Below are 18,391 nucleotides of genomic sequence, written 5' to 3' on the forward strand. Positions count from 1 at the left end.
GGGGTCTTCGTCTTCGTCAAATGGATTGATGAAAGATGAAGAGGCCCTGAAAAACAATTTAAGTAACTATCAACATGAAAACTCCAAATAAAAATTCAATAGGTACCTAGTTGCTTAATTCAAAAATAAACATATAAAATAAAAATACTTACATACTTTATTTCGACTGTTGTTGTCGTCGTATCCAAAACTCGGAAAGAAAGGAATGGTGACGCTTAGGATCGACCTATTTATACGCTCGAATTCTAAAACCTCTTTCATAATAAACGAAATGGATTGAAATAAATTAGATTTAAACATTTGCGCATGTAACTTTAAACACTAAATCATCACAACATAAAACTTATATTTGCGAAAGTAATCAGACTAGATTTATACATTCGTATGAACACTGTCTTACGTATAAATTATTGCCGCATCAGCTATAGGTGTTCGATTTTGAAGCATGGAAGACGCTGTTGTTTATAGTTACGCAGTGAATTGAGATCTAACCGTAAAAGGAATGGTATGCGTCGGACTCGCGATAGTTAAAATGTTAAAAGGTTATACATTTTACTACTTTCCATAGGTAGGTATAAAATTTGTGAAAGGTCTAATAATATTTGCTCCTATTTGATGCTTCAATCTTCTTCCTTGCGAATTTGATTTAAAACTTGAGTGGAAATCCTTTAATTTTCGACGTCAAAAAATATCCTGGATCCGTCTCCAAGATGTGAATTGTCTGTGTATCAAATTTCGGCAAGATTCAGCCGTTAGTCTTTAGTTTAGACAGACGCCTTTTTGCATCACTAATCATACTTATTATAAATGCTAAAGTGTGTCTGTTTGTTTGTTTATTGGTTCGTCCTTCAATCACGTCGCAACGGAGCAACGAATCGACATGATTTTTCGTGGGTATAGTAAAAGAACTGGAGAGATATAGACAACTTTTTATCTCGGAAAATCATAGAGTTCCCGCAGGATTTAAAAACCTAAATCCATGCAGATGAAGTCGTGGGGGCATCAGTGAATTTATTATATTAGTACGCATTGTACGTATTTTTTTCGTCCATTAATCTCTATTTATCAAAGTATTTATAACAATCGAAATATATTTAAATAGCGGGAAATGTGTCTAAATTCATCATTAAAGAATTAATTTTCGATAAATAATAATGTATGATAAGCTTGCACACCTTACTAGAAATCTGCTATAATATATTTTTACTAATAAATCTTTATCCAAAATTCATTGTTTGTAGATCAGAATGGAGTTAATATATCCTAAATATCCTCGCTATGCAACTCAAATCGCAAGATTGCGAAGTTTTGATACCTGGCCTCAAGATTTAAATCAAAAACCTCAAGAAATGGCTGATGCTGGTTTTTTTTATACAGGAGATAGTGATCGCGTGATTTGTTACTTTTGTGATGGCAGGCTCAAAGACTGGGGCATCGAAGATCATCCATGGTCGGAGCACGCACGCTGGTTTCCGTCCTGTCCCTATGTTTTACTTGTGAAGGGTGAAACATACCTACAAAGTGATAGCAAAGATGTTTGTGGTGCATCAAAAGTATCTGAACAATTTGTAAATAACAATATAATAAGTTCTTTTGCAGACAGAAACATATTATGTGTTGAAAATATTAAAGAAACACTTTGCTGCAAAATTTGTCTTGTAGAAGAAGTAGCTGCGTGTTATATACCATGTGGTCATGCTATAACGTGTACTAAATGTGCTTTATCGTTGGATAAAATGTTATGTCCGATATGTGGAAAAGCAATCGTTAATGTAATACGAATATATTTCTGATGAGCTATAAACATTTAAAGAGTCTACCTTTATCCAACCTATTATAAGTATGCGCAAGCCTCGAATCAATCGATCGAAATTCATACTAATGAATACAGCAATGCCGGATCAAGCAGAAACACGATCAATATACAAAAATAATTTGAGCGCAACAAATCAAATGGTTAACTATGCGAGAGCAAACTTTTAGACGTAAAATTATCATGCATATGGGCTCGTTCGCATTTCTTATGAATGCCGCAGTCTCGTCGAACTCATCGTATTATATCATCCACTGTGCGGTGCGGGCGTATGATATAGGATCCGCAATAACTAGTCATTGAGGATTTTGTCTCACTGTTGATAGTGATTAATTGTTGCTTGGATTTAGGAATACTCCATTTATTTAATGTGTTGTTGTGGACAGTAGCCTACATTGGGGATCCTGTATCAAAATTCATGGGGATTTTGTATCACGGTGAGCGTAGCGAACGAGCGTTAGCGAGAGTGATCCAAAATCCCCATGGATTTTGATACAGGATCCCCAATTCAACACTACTCTTGGCGGCACGGTTTTGCCGGTCGGGTGGTAACTAGCCACGGCTAAAGCCTCCCACAAGACCAGAGAAACTCAATCAAATATAGACACGTTCTAGAAACAAAATAATAATATAGGTATCTGTGTTTGTGGTTTGTTAGGTTTTGAGAGTCAAGTAACAAGGGTTTAAGGATTTGTATGTAAATCTTTGGACTATGTTTAAAGTTTATACGGAAATCTGGCAAACCACAGGTACAAAAAGGTAAATTCTAAAACATTGTGTTTTAGAACGGAACCCTAAAAATCTACTAAATTTCATTGGGGTTGATTGGTTGATATTCAAATGAGAGCCAAGCTATACCTATTTATCATTAGTGTATCTAAATCTTTTAAAATCCTTTCTTATCCTTCCTATCCTTTTAAAAGCAGGCAGTGAGATTTCCAAATTACTCACATGCCATAAATGCAATACTTAAATGTATTCCAAATCAGATATAAAGCAATTTCGATATAACTAAGTAAGGGAGTCAATAGGAGTAGAATACCAATAGAATAGGTTAGGTAGGTTAAGGCAAGGGTCGACCCGCTAATCGGGGCGGGGTGGAGGGTGGTGGAGCTGTGGGTGTAGTGATGCCACGCGCCTAATATCGATAAACCTGTCGATAGAACTTATAACTTAACAATATATTTGTGTACTGAAATGAAATGAATTATTTTTTATGTAGCTTTTGGTTCTTATGATAATATTATATCGAAACTCTACCACGGGTTCGAAAGCCGATTCTACTGAGAAAAGCCGGCAAGAAACTTAGCAGCTGCTCTTTTTATAAAACTAAATGTTACAACGTGTAAATGTACAATATATAAGCAATGTAACTAAGACACTACCTACTTTGTATGCTGCTGAATGCAAAGCCAACAATTTTCATGCAACTTGGTCACTCAGAAATTCGTCAGTAATGTGGGACTTAAAAAATGTTTATCCATTCATTATAAACCGAAAGCCAAATACCAATTTTCATGGATATGACTTGAAATACAAAGTTTCATCCCTTGCTTAATCCATTAGGGCTGAAATTTCCAAAAATCCTTTATTGGGTGCCTAGCGATTTGGGTGATGCGTTAACTAGCTGACGCCCGCGACTTCGTCCGCGTGGATTTAGGTTTTTCGAAATCCCGTGGGAACTCTTTGGTTTTCCGGGATAAAAAGTAGCCTATTTGCTAATCCAGGATATTATCTATCTCCATTCCAAATTTCAGCCAAATCCGTCCAGTAGTTTTTGCGTGAAGGAGTACCAAACATACACACACACACACACACACACACACATACAAACTTTCGCCATTATAATATTAGTGTGATACATCAGTCAGTCATTTAATAAGTAGAAGTCTTTTTAAGCCCCGATTCAAAAAGAGGGTGTTATAAGTTAAATTATATGCATAGATTTGCAGTTAAAACTATATCTCAGACTGTTTCGGTAAACAATATCTCAATGTAAACATTTTATGTAACCTCATAATGTCAAGCTGTGTTATATAACTTTTGTGTGTTACATGTTTTTAATGTCAACCCGACCTGTTACTGTGATCGTAAATAATTTGTCCTGATGTATCGATTATCGATAATACGGCTGTCGCGCCGTTTAAAATACAGTCCGTTTCATTGATCAACCGGTTAACATAAGTCATAATTATTTAATGAATCTCGGATAAATAATTATTTTTATGTCATGCTTTTAAATCCGTACTTCCATACTAAAATTATAAATGCGAAAGTGTGTCTGTCTGTCTGTCTGCTACGTTTTCACAGCCCAACCGCTGAACAGATTTTAATGAAATTTGGTATAGACTTGGGATACATCCCGGGGAAGGACATAGGCTACCTTTTCCCGGAAAATCAAAGAGTTCCGAGAGAGAGAGATTTAAAAAACCGAAATCCACGCGGGTGAAGCCGCGGGCATCATCTAGTTAAACTATAGTGCATAAATTTTGAGATAGAACTGTCAGGGTAAACAGTACTTTTGATGTGGCAGAAGACAAATAGAGCAGATAATATAGGTAGTCCTTTCTCAAAACAAAATGTATGCATTGCTAGCTGATGCGACTTCGTTCCCGGGATAAAAAGTAGCTTATGTGTTAATCCATGATATAATCTACCGCCATGCTAAATTTCAGCCAAATCCGTCCAGTAGTTTTTGCGTGAAAGAGTGACAAACATACACACAATGCGAAAGTGTGGCTGTCTGTGTGATAACTTTTCACGAACCCCCTTATAGGATGAATTTTCAAAAATCGATTTTTAACGGATATCTACAAGCCAAATTTTAATTTTCAGCCCGATCTGTCGAGGTAAATAAGTAGTTTGAGCTGTGCGTCGTTAGTACAGTCAGTCACCTTTTATATAATTTAGATGTCGATTCGTGCGTGACAACACTAGAAATAGATCTACATTTTTACCCGACTGCGGCAAAGCCAAAAGGAAGGGTTATGATTTTAGCAGTCTATTATGTATGTATGTATGTATGTATGAGGGTATTTATGAGGGTATGTATGTTTGTATCCAGATTCTGCGTGTTCCGCCGTAGAGCCTAAACTACTGGGCCGATTTTGATGAATGAGGTGTCCATCGATTCGTCGTAAGGGTCCGGGTGACATAGGCTACATTTTATACGAAAAAAATTGACCAAACGGATGTTACATGAAAAAAAGTGGGTGTCTCCAAAATTTTTTTTGCTATTGTATCGAGTGGGGTGTCAAATGAAAGAGGAGAAAATTCTGAGTTCATAAATATAAATGTACTACAACATTAAAATATACCAAGCGACAGAAAAACAATTTTACTATAATATTTCAGCGTTTATTAAGACGATCGCAGTCGGGTTTTAGTTTTCAACTTTATCTTGTTACTAGCCGATGCTCGCGGCTTCGTCCGCGTGGATTTAGGTTTTTCGAAATCCCGTGGAAACTCTTTGATTTTCCGGGATAAAAAGTAGCCTATGTGCTAATCCAGGATATTATCTATCTCCATTCCGCCAAATCCGTCTGGTAGTTTTTGCGTGAAGGAGTAACAAACATACACACACACACACACACACACACACACACACACACACACACATACAAACTTTCTTTATAATATTAGTGTGATTTATTAAAAAAAAAACGCAAGCACAGCTGTAAGTGCATTTTTATTTTAAACTCAACTTGGCTTTAGTTTCAATTTCAACCTTACATTAATGCAATGACCTTGACCTAAATTGCCATCCATAAAGGTCAGCCTACGGTAAAACATTTTTTAATTGTTTATAATAGTCCAATTCAGTCTGGAAATCGGGTTTTTAAGGCATTTTTCTTTAATTTAAGTCAGTCAAGAGGTTTTTAATTTCATTTTGCGAATATCAACACCTTTTTGTTTCGTGTAAACGTGATTTTTATGTGTTTTTAAAAGGTTATTAATTAATTTGACAGCTATCATTAAACATAATAGTGCATTATTTTTCGTGGTGTGTAATTTTGAACGTCAACTTTTTTCGTATACTTAATTGGGTTAAACAAGTTATTGATACGATTTTCCTGATTTTTTATCGTTTCTATTGCAGTAATCCATACTTATAATATTATAAATGTGAAAGTGTGTCTGTCGGTCTGTCCGTCTGCCTGTCTGTCTGTCTGCTACCTTTTCACGGCCCAACAGTTTAACCGATTCTGACGAAATTTGGTACAGGATTGGGGTGGCATAGGCTACCTTTTATCCCGCAAAATCGAAGAATTCCCGCGGACCCATCCGCTTAACGATTTATGATATTTGGCACCAAGGTAGCTTGCGTCCCTGTAATTGAAATTGGCAACTTTTTATCCCGGAAAATCAATCAGTTCCCACGGGATCTTTAAAAACCTAAATCAACTAAGTGATACTACAAGGGTTCCGTCTTTCCTTTTGAGGTACGGAACCCTAAAAATCAGAAAACCAACTCAAAATCAAACCCCCGACCGACCGAATAGGAGGCCAACGTCTTAATCATTGTACCATCAATGTTATAGCCTACTACTTGCTCTTCCTGACCCAGTCACGGCGGGCATGGCTAAACAGTGCTCTCTCTATTCCTCTCGATCGAGTGATCTCATAGTCCGTTAGGATGGAAATCCGACACGACCGGAGAGATATCAGATGCAGGACTAGGTAATTGCTTTACGCGCTTTCTTCCAACTTTCCAACTTCGGAATTTCTTGAGATTTCTTGCCACTGAGAATTTCTCGTCAACAAAATAACCGTTAGCTTTTTTTTGGCTCGATCCAAAACCGAATCTGGGACCTTATAATCTAGAACTAATTAAGCCAGCCGCTAGACCAATGAGGCGATTTAATAATACGTAGTAATAGAACAATAATTCAATATTATTTTTCCCTCTGACTCATTAACATGATTAATAATCATGTTGAAGTTTCTAACATGGCATTTAATTACTAATCAATTGTGTCTATTTTTTCCTTTTTAGGGCTCCGTACCTCAAAAGGAAGAACGGAACCCTTATAGAATCACTTTGTTGTCAGTCTGTCTGTCTGTCTGTCTGTCTGTCCGTCCGTCCATCCGCGTCCGTCGTGTTTGTAGTAGTTAAGACGTCTGCCTTCTAATCGGGAGGTCGGGGGTTCGATCCCGGGCTCGTTTTAATGGTGAGCAAAAAACATCTTGAGGAAACCTGCATGCCTGAGAGTTCTCCATAGTATTCTCAAAGGTGTGTGAAGTCAGAAAATTATCCACACAGGAACAGCGTGGCAGACTATGACCTAAACTCTCTTGAGAGGAGAACCATACTCAGTAGTGAAACGGTGGGATTGATGATCATATATTATTCATGTTTTTAGTATTGTTTAATTCCTATAATCATTCCATTAAAGATATCTTTTATCTGTCTTTCAAAATACATTACAATTTTTAGCAGATTGCAAAAAAGCGGTGTCTAATAGCATTAGATATAACTGTCACTGTCATATAGTGATGTGAAATGACAATCGTATATAATTTTCGATGACATAAATCGCCACTATGTACTATAGGTAGCTATTCGAAGTTCTAACATGATTCTAACGGTGAACTAACGGTTCTGACCTTACTCCGCCTTTAGACTTGCCGTCTTGAAAGTGTGTAATCTTTTTGTTCACCTGTCAGTTACTGTAGGAGATAACAGTATTAGTAGTTTTTGTGTTATTTTGTAAATGCGGCTTCCACAATTAATATTACGTTTAAGAGGGGTCTCTCCGTCACTCGCTCCATATAAACGTAGTTCGTCTCTCATTGGAATACTAACCAATCATACTCAATGGAATTTTGTTGAAACGTTCCGGGAACTAATATCTATACCTGTGGTTTTCCAGATTTCCGTTAAAATATTCGGTTTCAAAGTCACGCGGTCTTAAAAATTCACATACAAATCTTTGAGGCCCCGTAATTTTAAAACTACATATTTTTAGAAAAATCTAAAACACCACAGCCACAGATATTAGTTTCTAGAATATGTCTGCAAAATTTCATGGACTTTGGTTGCTTAATATTCAAATGAAATTGGGACTACGATTGTATGGAGTAAGTGACGGAGAGAGCCCTATTAAGGAAGAACTTGACATGATTGCAGTCAAACACTTATTATAGGTTTTGTGTTGTGTATATTATGTACGAATGGGTAGAAATAATATACATCCTGATATTATAAATGCGAAAAAATGTTAAATGATTTTGACAAAATCGGGTACAGAGATTGCTTGCTTTCTGAAGACATATTCTGGAGGCTTCTTCCAAGATAAATTCTGGAAAATCAAAGAATTCTCACGGGATTATAAAAATTTTACTTGAACTTTATTTCACGGGCATTGGCTCGTTAACCGTAATTTTGTTGTTTCCGATCGAACTTTCGGCTTCGGCTGTCTTCGACCAAAACAACTACCTTTAGCCAAATTTCGGCCAAAATGAGCCGAATTTTCGCCCGAAGCCGAAGGTTTCTAGCAGGCGTCGAAATTGCCCCTCACCACGGGTCGCTTCCTCGTCAATATCCATCTCCCTTACCCTATACGGCTTCGTCGAACCTCTATATGTAATATCTACCCTTACTTTGTGCTAATAGCTTATATCAACATCGTAACAACCGTTATCCATCACTAACGCTAACGGTCCATGCCGGAAACCTGCATGTTTAAGAGTTCTACATATACAAGGAACCAAAACCTTAATTTGTTATAATCCGTTAAACAAGACAAATCTGTATGGTGCAACATACAACTCCCACTGCTAAACATGCAGGAAAAGCCAGCCGCCAAGCAGTACCCCACAAATTCCAAAACCACTCGACGCACGTTTCGCGCCGACACCGGAGCATCCTCAGGAGATGTAGACCTTACAATGACCAATTGCAAAGTCTACATATTGTTCTCAAATGTGTGTGAAGTCTGCCAGTACACACTGGGCCAGCGTTGCAGACTATGGCCTAAGCCTTCCTCATTCTGAGAGGAGACCCGTGCTCGGTAGTTGGCAGGCGATGGGTTAATCTCAGAAAAATCGTTCTGTTTGCCCCAATGGAGTGAAAAAACTTTTTCAAATAGATAGATAGATAGATATAAGTCGTTATTGCACACAACACATGTAAAAGGAATACAAGACAGAAAAACAATTGTGTGCAAAGGCGGCCTTATTGCTTAGAGCAATCTCTACCAAGCAACCTTTGCTGAAAGGAAAAGCTAGAATGAGGTTTGTGTTGATTTATCGATGTCGATAAAACCGTCTCTCATCACTACGCTAACGGTGCAGCAACGGTTTCTCCCCAGCCCCGCCCACTCTCACGACACCCTGTGCGTGATGCTACGATTTTTTTTATCGCTGCGTAGGTAGTTGACTGAATGGCTGAAATTCGTGCTTACCTATTAGAAACTAGCCGACGCCCGCGACTTCGCCCGCGTGGATTTAGGTTTTTCGAAATCCCGTGCGAACTCTTTGATTTTCCGCGATAAAAAGTAGCCTATGTGCTAATCCAGGATATTTTCTATCTCTATTCCAAATTTCAGCCAAATCCGTCAAGTAGTTTTTGCGTGAAGGAGTAACAAACATACACACACACACACACAAACACACGAAGTTTCGCCTTTATAATATTAGTGTGAAGTGTGATGGGCATTATGAAATTGCTACTTTTCATCTGGTGATTTTTTTTCACAGTGATTTCACAGGCGATTTATCACAGAAAGTGATTTCTTATACTCACAATTTATTGTTAACTAGCTGATGCCCGCAGCTTCGCCCGCGTGGATTGGTAAGATCCCCTGCAGCATCAGGATTGAGGAGTTGGACTCCAAATTTTTTATGAAACAATGTCGTAAAATGCCCTTATTAATTAAAAAAGAAATGACGCAAATCGGTTCAGAAATCTCGGAGATTTCGTTGTACATAGGTAGAAAAACACAACTCCCTTTTTGAAAGTCGGTTAAAAAGTAGCCTATGTTACTCCCTGGTCAATTCTCTACTTGTCTGTGAAAATCCCGTCAAAATCGGTTCAGCCGTTCCCAAGATTAGCCTTTTCAAACAGACAGACAGACAGGACAGACAAAAATTTTAAAAACGTGTCATTCAGTTATAGTATCGTTCAAATAACTATATGACCTTAATATGCGGTAGTTATTTAGAAATTACAGACAGACACTCCAATTTTATTTATTAGTATAGATACAAACCTTTCATTAGGAACACGCTCAATTTAATATGATTTTGTCCCATTCGGTGTCGAGACCCTTGGTCCGTGGGGTCCTAGCGCTATAAGGCTCTTTAGGCAAATATCAAAAAGGTTAGTCGACATCACAGGAGACCGAAGAGCTGGCAGATACCTCGGACAATGAATTAGTCTAGCCATCCAAAGGGGGAACGCTGCCAGTATCTTCGGAACCTTGCCTAAAGGGACTTGTTTTTATAATAATTTAAATAAATTATTATATTATATTATATTATATTTTTAAGGTTTTTAGTTTTAGGTTCATTGTTTTAATAATTTAGATTTTAGATGTTCTGAAATTAAAAGTGAAAAATATCTTTACAAGGTAACTTTTTGTTCAACAGGTGAAGATCTGGTTCCAGAACCGGCGAAGTAAATACAAAAAGATGATGAAAGCGGCGCAAGTAGGAGCTGGACCTCCTGGCCTCGGCCTCCCACCCGGAAGTCCTCCTAATAACAACCAACTATTACATGGTAAGCCAATTTTTTTAATTTATAGACTAGCGCTTGGCTGCAATGGCTGCTGGCACGTGATGATGCAGCCTAAGATGCGCACGCGTCTAGAAGATGCCTATTCACTCTTGACTTTACTTATAACAATTAGTGGCATAGTAGCTCATAGTCGTAGTTTGACGTATGTATCTGTCTGTGGCATCGTAGCTCCTAAACTAATGAACCGATTTCAATTTAGTTTTTTTTGTTTGAAAGGTGGTTTGATCGAAAGTGTTCTTAGCTATAATCAAAGAAAATCGGTCCAGCCGTTTGAAAGTTATCAGCTCTTTTCTAGTTACTGTAACCTTCACTTGTCGGGGATGTTATAAACTTTTAATTTACACTTGTTAAAGTTATTAATTTCTAAACATGGACCTATGAATACTTCTTTCTAATTCTAACAGAGATTCCTTGTAATGTTCCTTCTTGTTTACAACAATGTCGGTATTTTGTTTTCTCAGGCGGAGGTGGCAGTTCGAGCGGTTCGCAGCATTCCCCGTCCGCGTACCAGAGCGGTCCCACGCAGGCGCACTCGCCCACGCCCAGCTCCACGCCCGTGTCTGAGCTGTCCCCCGGCCTGTCCCCCACGGGGACGCCGTGGGACGTGAAGCAACCCCCGCAGCCCTCTTGGGACGTAAAGGTTGGATATGTAAGAGATTTCATCACACTAATATTATAAAGGCGAAAGTTTGTGTGTGTGTGTGTGTGAATATGAGTGTGTGTGTATGTTTGTTACTCCTTCACGCAAAAACGATTGGACGGATTGGGTTAAAATTTAGAATGGAGATAGATTATACCCTGGATTAGCACATAGGCTACTTTTTATCCCGAAAAATCAAGGAGTTCCCATGGGATTTTTAAAAAACCTACATCCACGTGAACGAAGTTACGGGCATCAGCTAGTCACTAAATAAAACTTTAAGTACCTTTTTTTTAATATTCAGATACAGTAAAAAAAAGTTAGCCCTTGACTGCAATCTCACCTGGTGGTAAGTGATGGTCTAAGATGAAAGCGAGCTAACCCTGAAGAAGTATGTACTTATGGCCGTTTTTATTAAACCCATACCCCTTTGGTTTCTATACGGCATCGTACTGGAATGCTAAAATCGCTTGGCGACACGGCTTTACTGGTAGGGTGGTAACTAGCCACGGCCGAAGCCTCCCACAAGACAATTAGGGACAGAATAGGCTGCCCAATAACAAAACATTGGGTATCTGTGGCCACCGGGCGACTAGAGTTGCCAGTAGGCTACTTTGTTTATTTACTCCACCCAATCCATTTTAACTCCCGATCCAAAAAGTGTCTGTGTATCTGTGTATCTGTCTGTGGCATCGTAGCGCCTAAACGAATGAACCAATTTTAATTTAGTTTTTTTAAAGCAAGTTCTTTTGTTACAGCCAACAGCAGGCCGCTCGCCGGACGGCACCTCATGCGATGTGAAACCTCCTCATCAGCAGTCGTGGGATCCAAGGGTCGGATATGTAAGTTCTTACTACAAAGAATTCTGCAAACCCTAAATCTTGGTTAAGAAAGTACGGCTTGGCCGTTTAGGTAATGTTCGTGAAACTATTACATGACAACATATTTTAAGGCCATAAGAAATAGTTTTTTCGACAATCACTAATTTGTATTGTACTTCGTGATGATCGCACAAGCTATTCCGGGCTTAAATGTCATATTAGATAAAAATTCCACGAACAGTAAACGGCCAAGCCGTACTTTTTTAGCCAAGATGTAGGGTTTGTAGAATCAGAGCTTGTAAATAGAGTTATTTGTTATTTATTGTTATAAATGTGACATAGTCAAGAGCATTTAAGAGCTATATACTTTGGAATTGGGATAGGTCTCATGGGCAGCACAAATCTAAGCTCAGCTAGGGGCTTGGCTCTTCTAGAGATCTCATAACTTAAACAGTGAAAACTTTATGAACTTGTGAGTCTTGGCAACCTTTACATGAAATGTTTTTGGTGGGTCCTCTTTCACACAACCCATCCGCCTTTTTTTGATCCGTCCTCTCCTCTTTTTTCCTTCAACATGCATATTTAACATTCTTCTAGTATATGACTTTCTTCCCATACCATGCCAGCCTATGATGATGATCAAATGTTAGGGATAATAACCAAGACCGATGACTTAACGTGAAACAGGTCCTTAATCAAGTAAATGATAATAATTAAAAGTGTTCTAACAATTTAATCCGAAATTAAATTGTCGTCAGACATTGCGTGACATTGTAAATAAATAATCACGCATGCGTGTTTGTGTATTGTTACATAAGTATGCGAAAGGCGTGCCCACCACACCTGGCGTTTACATGAATTGTAGTTTATTGTATTAGAGAAGCTTTGGTAATGAACAATTTTAATCTATGAAAATGGTGGTTGTTTCTTTTTTAATTTAGGGTCTTACTAAATTAGGATCTAAGTACATACATGAAAATCAAAGCAAAAAATTCTTAACCTAACAAAATAGTACTTGAAATCGAAGAAAAAAAATCAAATATGGCTTATGGATTTAAACAGACTTATGGCAACCTTAGATGCATGGTGGTTGTTTTATATTGTAGATAGCTTGTACATACCGTGATTAATTTGGCGATTTTTAGAGTTCCGTAACTCAAAAGGTGAAACGGAACCCTTATAGGATCACTTTGTTGTTTGTCTGTCCGTCTGTCGTGTCTGTCAGAAAACCTATAGGGTACTTCCCGTTGACCTAGAATCATTCAATTTGGAAGTTAGGTAAGTCTTAGTGAAGTAAAGAAAAAAATCCGAAAACCCATACATCACAAAAAAAATTAAAATGTGTTCACGAACAAATAATTACTATTTTCAATTTTCAAAGGAAGATAAATATACCAAGCGGGGTATCATATAAAAGGGCTTTACCTTTACATTCTAAAACAGATTTTTATTTATTTTTACGTATAATAGTTTTTGATTTATCGTGCAAAATGTCGGAATAAATACCCGAAAAAGGGACCCTATGTGTTTTTCAAAAGGAAAGGTTGAAAGTGGAAAGGAAAGGAAAGCGTAGGAACCCTGTTTTTCAAAAGGAAAGCGTTTTTCATTTTATTTTTAACTAACCTATATATTTCTTCGGCAACAGGGCGCGCCACCCGGCCCTTGGGATATGAAGGGCGCGCACGCGCACGCGCTACACCACCAGGGGGCGCCACAACCGCACCCCCCATATGTACCCCAGTACTCCTGGTACCAAGCTGACGCCAACCCTGGACTGTTAACGTAAGTATTATGAAGAGAATATTGAATATGCAATATTAATATACAGGGTGTAACCAGAACGCTAGCAAAAACTTTGCGTTATTATTTTACAGTGAACCCCCGGTAATCCGGCCCCTGTCTAATCCGGCACCCCCTGTAATCTGACATGTCTATTATTATTGAATGACATACATAGTGAAGTATGATTCGTACTTCAGAGTATGCATTATAACATATAGAATCTTACCATTGGATCTGTAAGTTGTCGGATTTCAAGGTACTCTTTTGTAAAAAAATCCGGACTATAGGGGGTCTTAGGCAATGTCATGCAAAACGTTTGTCGGATTACCGGGGGTCCACTGTACTACCTTAACACAGTCCAATGCCAAGAACCATTTGCCTTATCTTGTAGTTTTAGTGATATTATAGTGTTTTTCAAACCCGCATTGCATAGCGTGAAAAACTCTGGTCTATGCCCCACCTGCGACGCAGCATTGACTTCGAGTTACCTATTTGCGGAACACTCATTGACCTCTAGCATCAGTCAGATGTTTTATTTGCAATATATTGTAAACTTTTAAAATACAGGATTTTTCTATTTTTTTTTTTCGTAGTTTGTTTATGATATCTTATCAGTAATTAGCATCAGTACTATCACCTGTCTTCGTTTTTGCTAGCATTATATTTACACACTGTATGTATTATAGAAAGAATATTACAATATAATCCTAGAAAGGTCTTCTTTTAAAAATTATATGGTTAATTTATGGTCTATTTATTATTAGTTGATGAAGCAACATAATATTATTAGAAGTCGAAAAGAAGAAATTAGCTATTTTTTGAAGTATCGCTAATCTGCATTATTTTTCAAGAAAAAGAATTCATTTTAGATGATCTGTCCATTTGCATTTCTTCATAATTATTATATAAATTATGAAGAATATATTTAATATCGAATATTAAAAATTTGAGGAATGCGGATATTATTATATTTGCGAAATAACTTTAATATATTTAATAATAATATATATTCGAGTATATTGTTTTAAAATTGAGTAAAGCTATAGGTAAAGAAAAATATAGATTAAAATATTCAAATTTATTTACAGTGAAAACGGCTTAGCGTTATTTCACCGGATGGGGCTGAGAAGTCAGTTCTTGGGATCGAATGAACAAAATAATTATGACAGCTGAAGATTTTATTAGTCTAGACTTTATAAATAACGCTACAATAGTAATTACTAAATATATAAAAACATTGTGACTGTTACAATTTTAGCAAAAAACATACACCTGCCAAGCTTTCCCTTGAATTTTTTTTGTATAATATAATATATATTCGTACTTTTTCAAAATAATGATGTCAAAGTTTATCACGTTATGAAATAAGGAGCTGGCGAACTAAATGGTGTAATTACTAATTATTTTTTCTATATTTTGAACTTTTTTAACGTACTGAAAGCAAATCTGAACTCATTTTCAAGTAAAACGGCATAAAACTGTACTGAAATCGAGTTCAAAGTTGGTGATTTCGATCAAAATGGTACAATAAATTAATTACAGTAGAGCTTCACAGATTTCAGTCAGTTTTTTACTCCTCCTGTAAAATTTTATCTCGTGCAATAACACCGTTTCTTTCACCAGTTGCTGTTGCTAGAGGGGTCTCTCCGTCACTCGCTTCATACAAATGTAGTTCCAATTTCATTCGAATACTAAGCAACCAAAGTTTCTAAAAGATTTCTATTAAAATATTCGGTTTCAAAGTTACGCGGTCTTAAAAAACATACAAATCTTTGAGCTCCTGTAATTTTAAAACTACATATTTTTAGAAAAATCTAAAACACCACAGACACAGATATTAGTTTCTAGAATATGTCTGCAAAATTTCATGGACTTTGGTTGCTTAATATTCAAAGATATTGGAACTACGATTGTATGAAGCGAGTGACGGAGAGAGCCCTGTTAATGTTTCATTGTTATGGTCACAATAAATATAACTTTATAATTTGTACAGTTTACCAAATACTATACTTTAATGGCATATACAATTTTGACAGCTTGCGATCTATTGCAACATTTTCCAAGATGGTCTTATATAATCCATATTTTATTATATTTTTGGTGCTATTTTTTTTTTATTCGTGACATTAAAAATTCTCTAGATGTTTTTGCTCTAATTATTTTTTTAATTTTGGAAATATTTAAAGTAATTTTTATTTTATATTTATTTCAATGAAACCCTCAATTAACAATGAATATGGGAAAAGTTTCGATTTCAGTGAATATAAAAAACATACTTTGCATGTGAAAATGTAGAAAGTTTAAATTTAAAATTATGTCCTTTCTAAATTGGTCTGGCTATTTATCAAAAGCATTAATAACAGAAAATTGTTTGTCAACAGGGTCTGGCCTGCCGTGTAACGACCATCGGAAAAACAAAATGAAACACACGCTAAAAAATTAAATAATTTGCAAGTATAATTCACTTAAAATTTATAAACAGCGCACAAAAACGCGCACTATAATGGCGTATCTCCCAAAAGATATAAAAGAACGGCACAACCAAGATTATTGTTAAGAAATTTATTTAATAGTAATAAAAATCAATGTACATTTTTTATTAACAATAAACTATAAATAAATAGGATTTTAAATGTTTATAATGGTTACTGTAAATTGTTAGGATATAAGTATTGGAAAAAATATACAATTTAAAAATAGTTCCAGTGGCCACGTTGGTCAAATTCGTAATTAGTTACATTTTTTACTGTCAAAAAATTGTATTATTATTTTTTGTCAAAGTTGTGTATGCCATTAAAATCTAGACCCATTTTAGAGAATAGTAAAAAGTTTCAAAAATGCGTATGCAATTTTGACTGATGTAAATAACAATAATATGTGAAAGGTGGTTGTATCCTATATTATTTTGTATTTTTGAATTCCCGTTATTGTAAATAGGTTAAATCGTAATGGAAATCTAAGCTGTAAATTTCTGTATTTGTGTATAACTGTTCAATTGTGCAATACGTTCATGTAATATTAATACAATCTTCTTCATAGTTAAAATATTCTTCATCGTAGTTATTATATTTGTGAATTCAACCAAGTTTTTCTGGCATTTTTTGTGGAAATAAACAACGTGGTCACGGAATATAAGTTGAGGAATTTTCCAAAACCCGACGGAAAGTTGAAAATAAAGAGAAACCCAGGAGTATTAAACTTATTTAATAGGTCTCACTATTTTTATTTTCTTAATTTTCCTTTTTTCTGCAGCCGTCAATAGAATCAAATACAATTTTATTTTTATTCTATTATTTTTTTAACTAACATTATTTTATGGTTATTCTATGTTTTTATATTATTATGCCACCTGATAAGAAGTTATGGTGCTGAATAATTGTAACACGTTTAAATATAAAGTTATGTTTAAATATTAACATAATGAAAGTAACCAGTGATTTTATGTTAAAAAAAAAAGATGGCTGCTGAAATGCTACCATTTATTTTTTTGAAAATTTATTTTGTTTTACTAACTAAGCTTTAAAACATGATTGTGTTTATTTATTTAGATTATAATAATCATTAAATCAAACGGGAACACAAACCAGTCTGTTGTGATAAATAATTTTAAGTTTTTTTAGACAAAATATAATTTTTTTTGGTGAACTATTAAATAAAAATGTATTTATTACATAATGTTTGTGCAAAAATTGTGTTCTGAATGCAAATCTATTTAAGCTATTTTTATTTCTATCGCAATCTGAATTTATTTTGTAAACAATACTATAGTCTATTTAAAAATAACGTCCAAAACAATTTTGAAACATAAAAAAAAATTTAACTGGTGAAATATTACATTTATTATAAAGTATGAATTTTAACAAAAGGTTACTTAGGTTCTAAATTTTTCAAAATATTATGTATTTGAAATAATTATTACATAGAATGAGATATTATAGCCAGAATAAAATTGAATATTATGACACTTATAATTCTGGCAGTGATATAACGTTTATAATATCATATTCAGAATATTATTTAAATAGACTACAGTATGATTTAGAATGGGTCTTACGGGATGACTTTGTAAATATGTTTTGTAATATATAGAGAGAATAAAAATATACATATAAATATAGATTAGATAGTATAATTACTTTATAACTACAATGTATTATAAGGAAACCGGAAATGAGAAAAAAAGTGAATAAATTTCTTTTGTCAAATAAAAAGTGAAAAAGATTTTTTTGTGTTTTCATTTTTAACATGTTCATTACAATGATAAAATATTTGACGTTTGACAACTTTACATCTGATGGAAAGTGCTCATAGTCAGAGATGGAACCTGTTTGGGTATAATATGAAAAAAATCTGTTTTAGAATATACAGGTAAAGCCCTTTCATATGATACCCCACTTGGTAGGTATAGTTATCTTACTTTATAGCAAAAGTAAAGGAATAAATCCAAAAACCGCGAATTGGTGGCTACATCATTAAAAAAACTTAAAATGTGTAAATAAATTCCAAGTGGGGTATCATATGAAAAATTACCCGAGTACGGAACCCTCGGTGCGCGAGTCTGACTCGCACTTGGCCGGTTTTTTTATTCAGACGGC

The 18,391-nt window shown here is 35.5% G+C and overlaps 1 protein-coding gene across 3 annotated transcripts in view; it reads left to right on the forward strand.

Annotated features, from left to right (window-relative positions):
- The window catches only part of LOC123879042 (homeotic protein distal-less), a 214,026-nt gene extending 196,007 nt beyond the window's left edge, over positions 1-18,019 (forward strand). The window contains exons 4-8 of one of the 3 annotated variants that reach the window (XM_045926550.1): positions 10,406-10,535; positions 11,015-11,202; positions 11,952-12,035; positions 13,660-13,796; positions 16,178-18,019. In XM_045926550.1, the coding sequence (XP_045782506.1) occupies positions 10,406-10,535; positions 11,015-11,202; positions 11,952-12,035; positions 13,660-13,796; positions 16,178-16,196 (558 nt within the window). In that variant the 3' untranslated portion in view covers positions 16,197-18,019. Of the gene's footprint in view, positions 1-10,405; positions 10,536-11,014; positions 11,203-11,951; positions 12,036-13,659; positions 13,797-14,884; positions 15,488-16,177 lie in introns of those variants that run through there. The other 2 variants (XM_045926548.1, XM_045926549.1) reach the window with 2 other exon arrangements.
- Positions 18,020-18,391: the final 372 nt, after the last annotated feature.

The sequence above is a fragment of the Maniola jurtina genome, chromosome 27 (genome assembly GCF_905333055.1).
Source record: "Maniola jurtina chromosome 27, ilManJurt1.1, whole genome shotgun sequence".
Classification (NCBI taxonomy): domain Eukaryota; kingdom Metazoa; phylum Arthropoda; class Insecta; order Lepidoptera; family Nymphalidae; genus Maniola; species Maniola jurtina.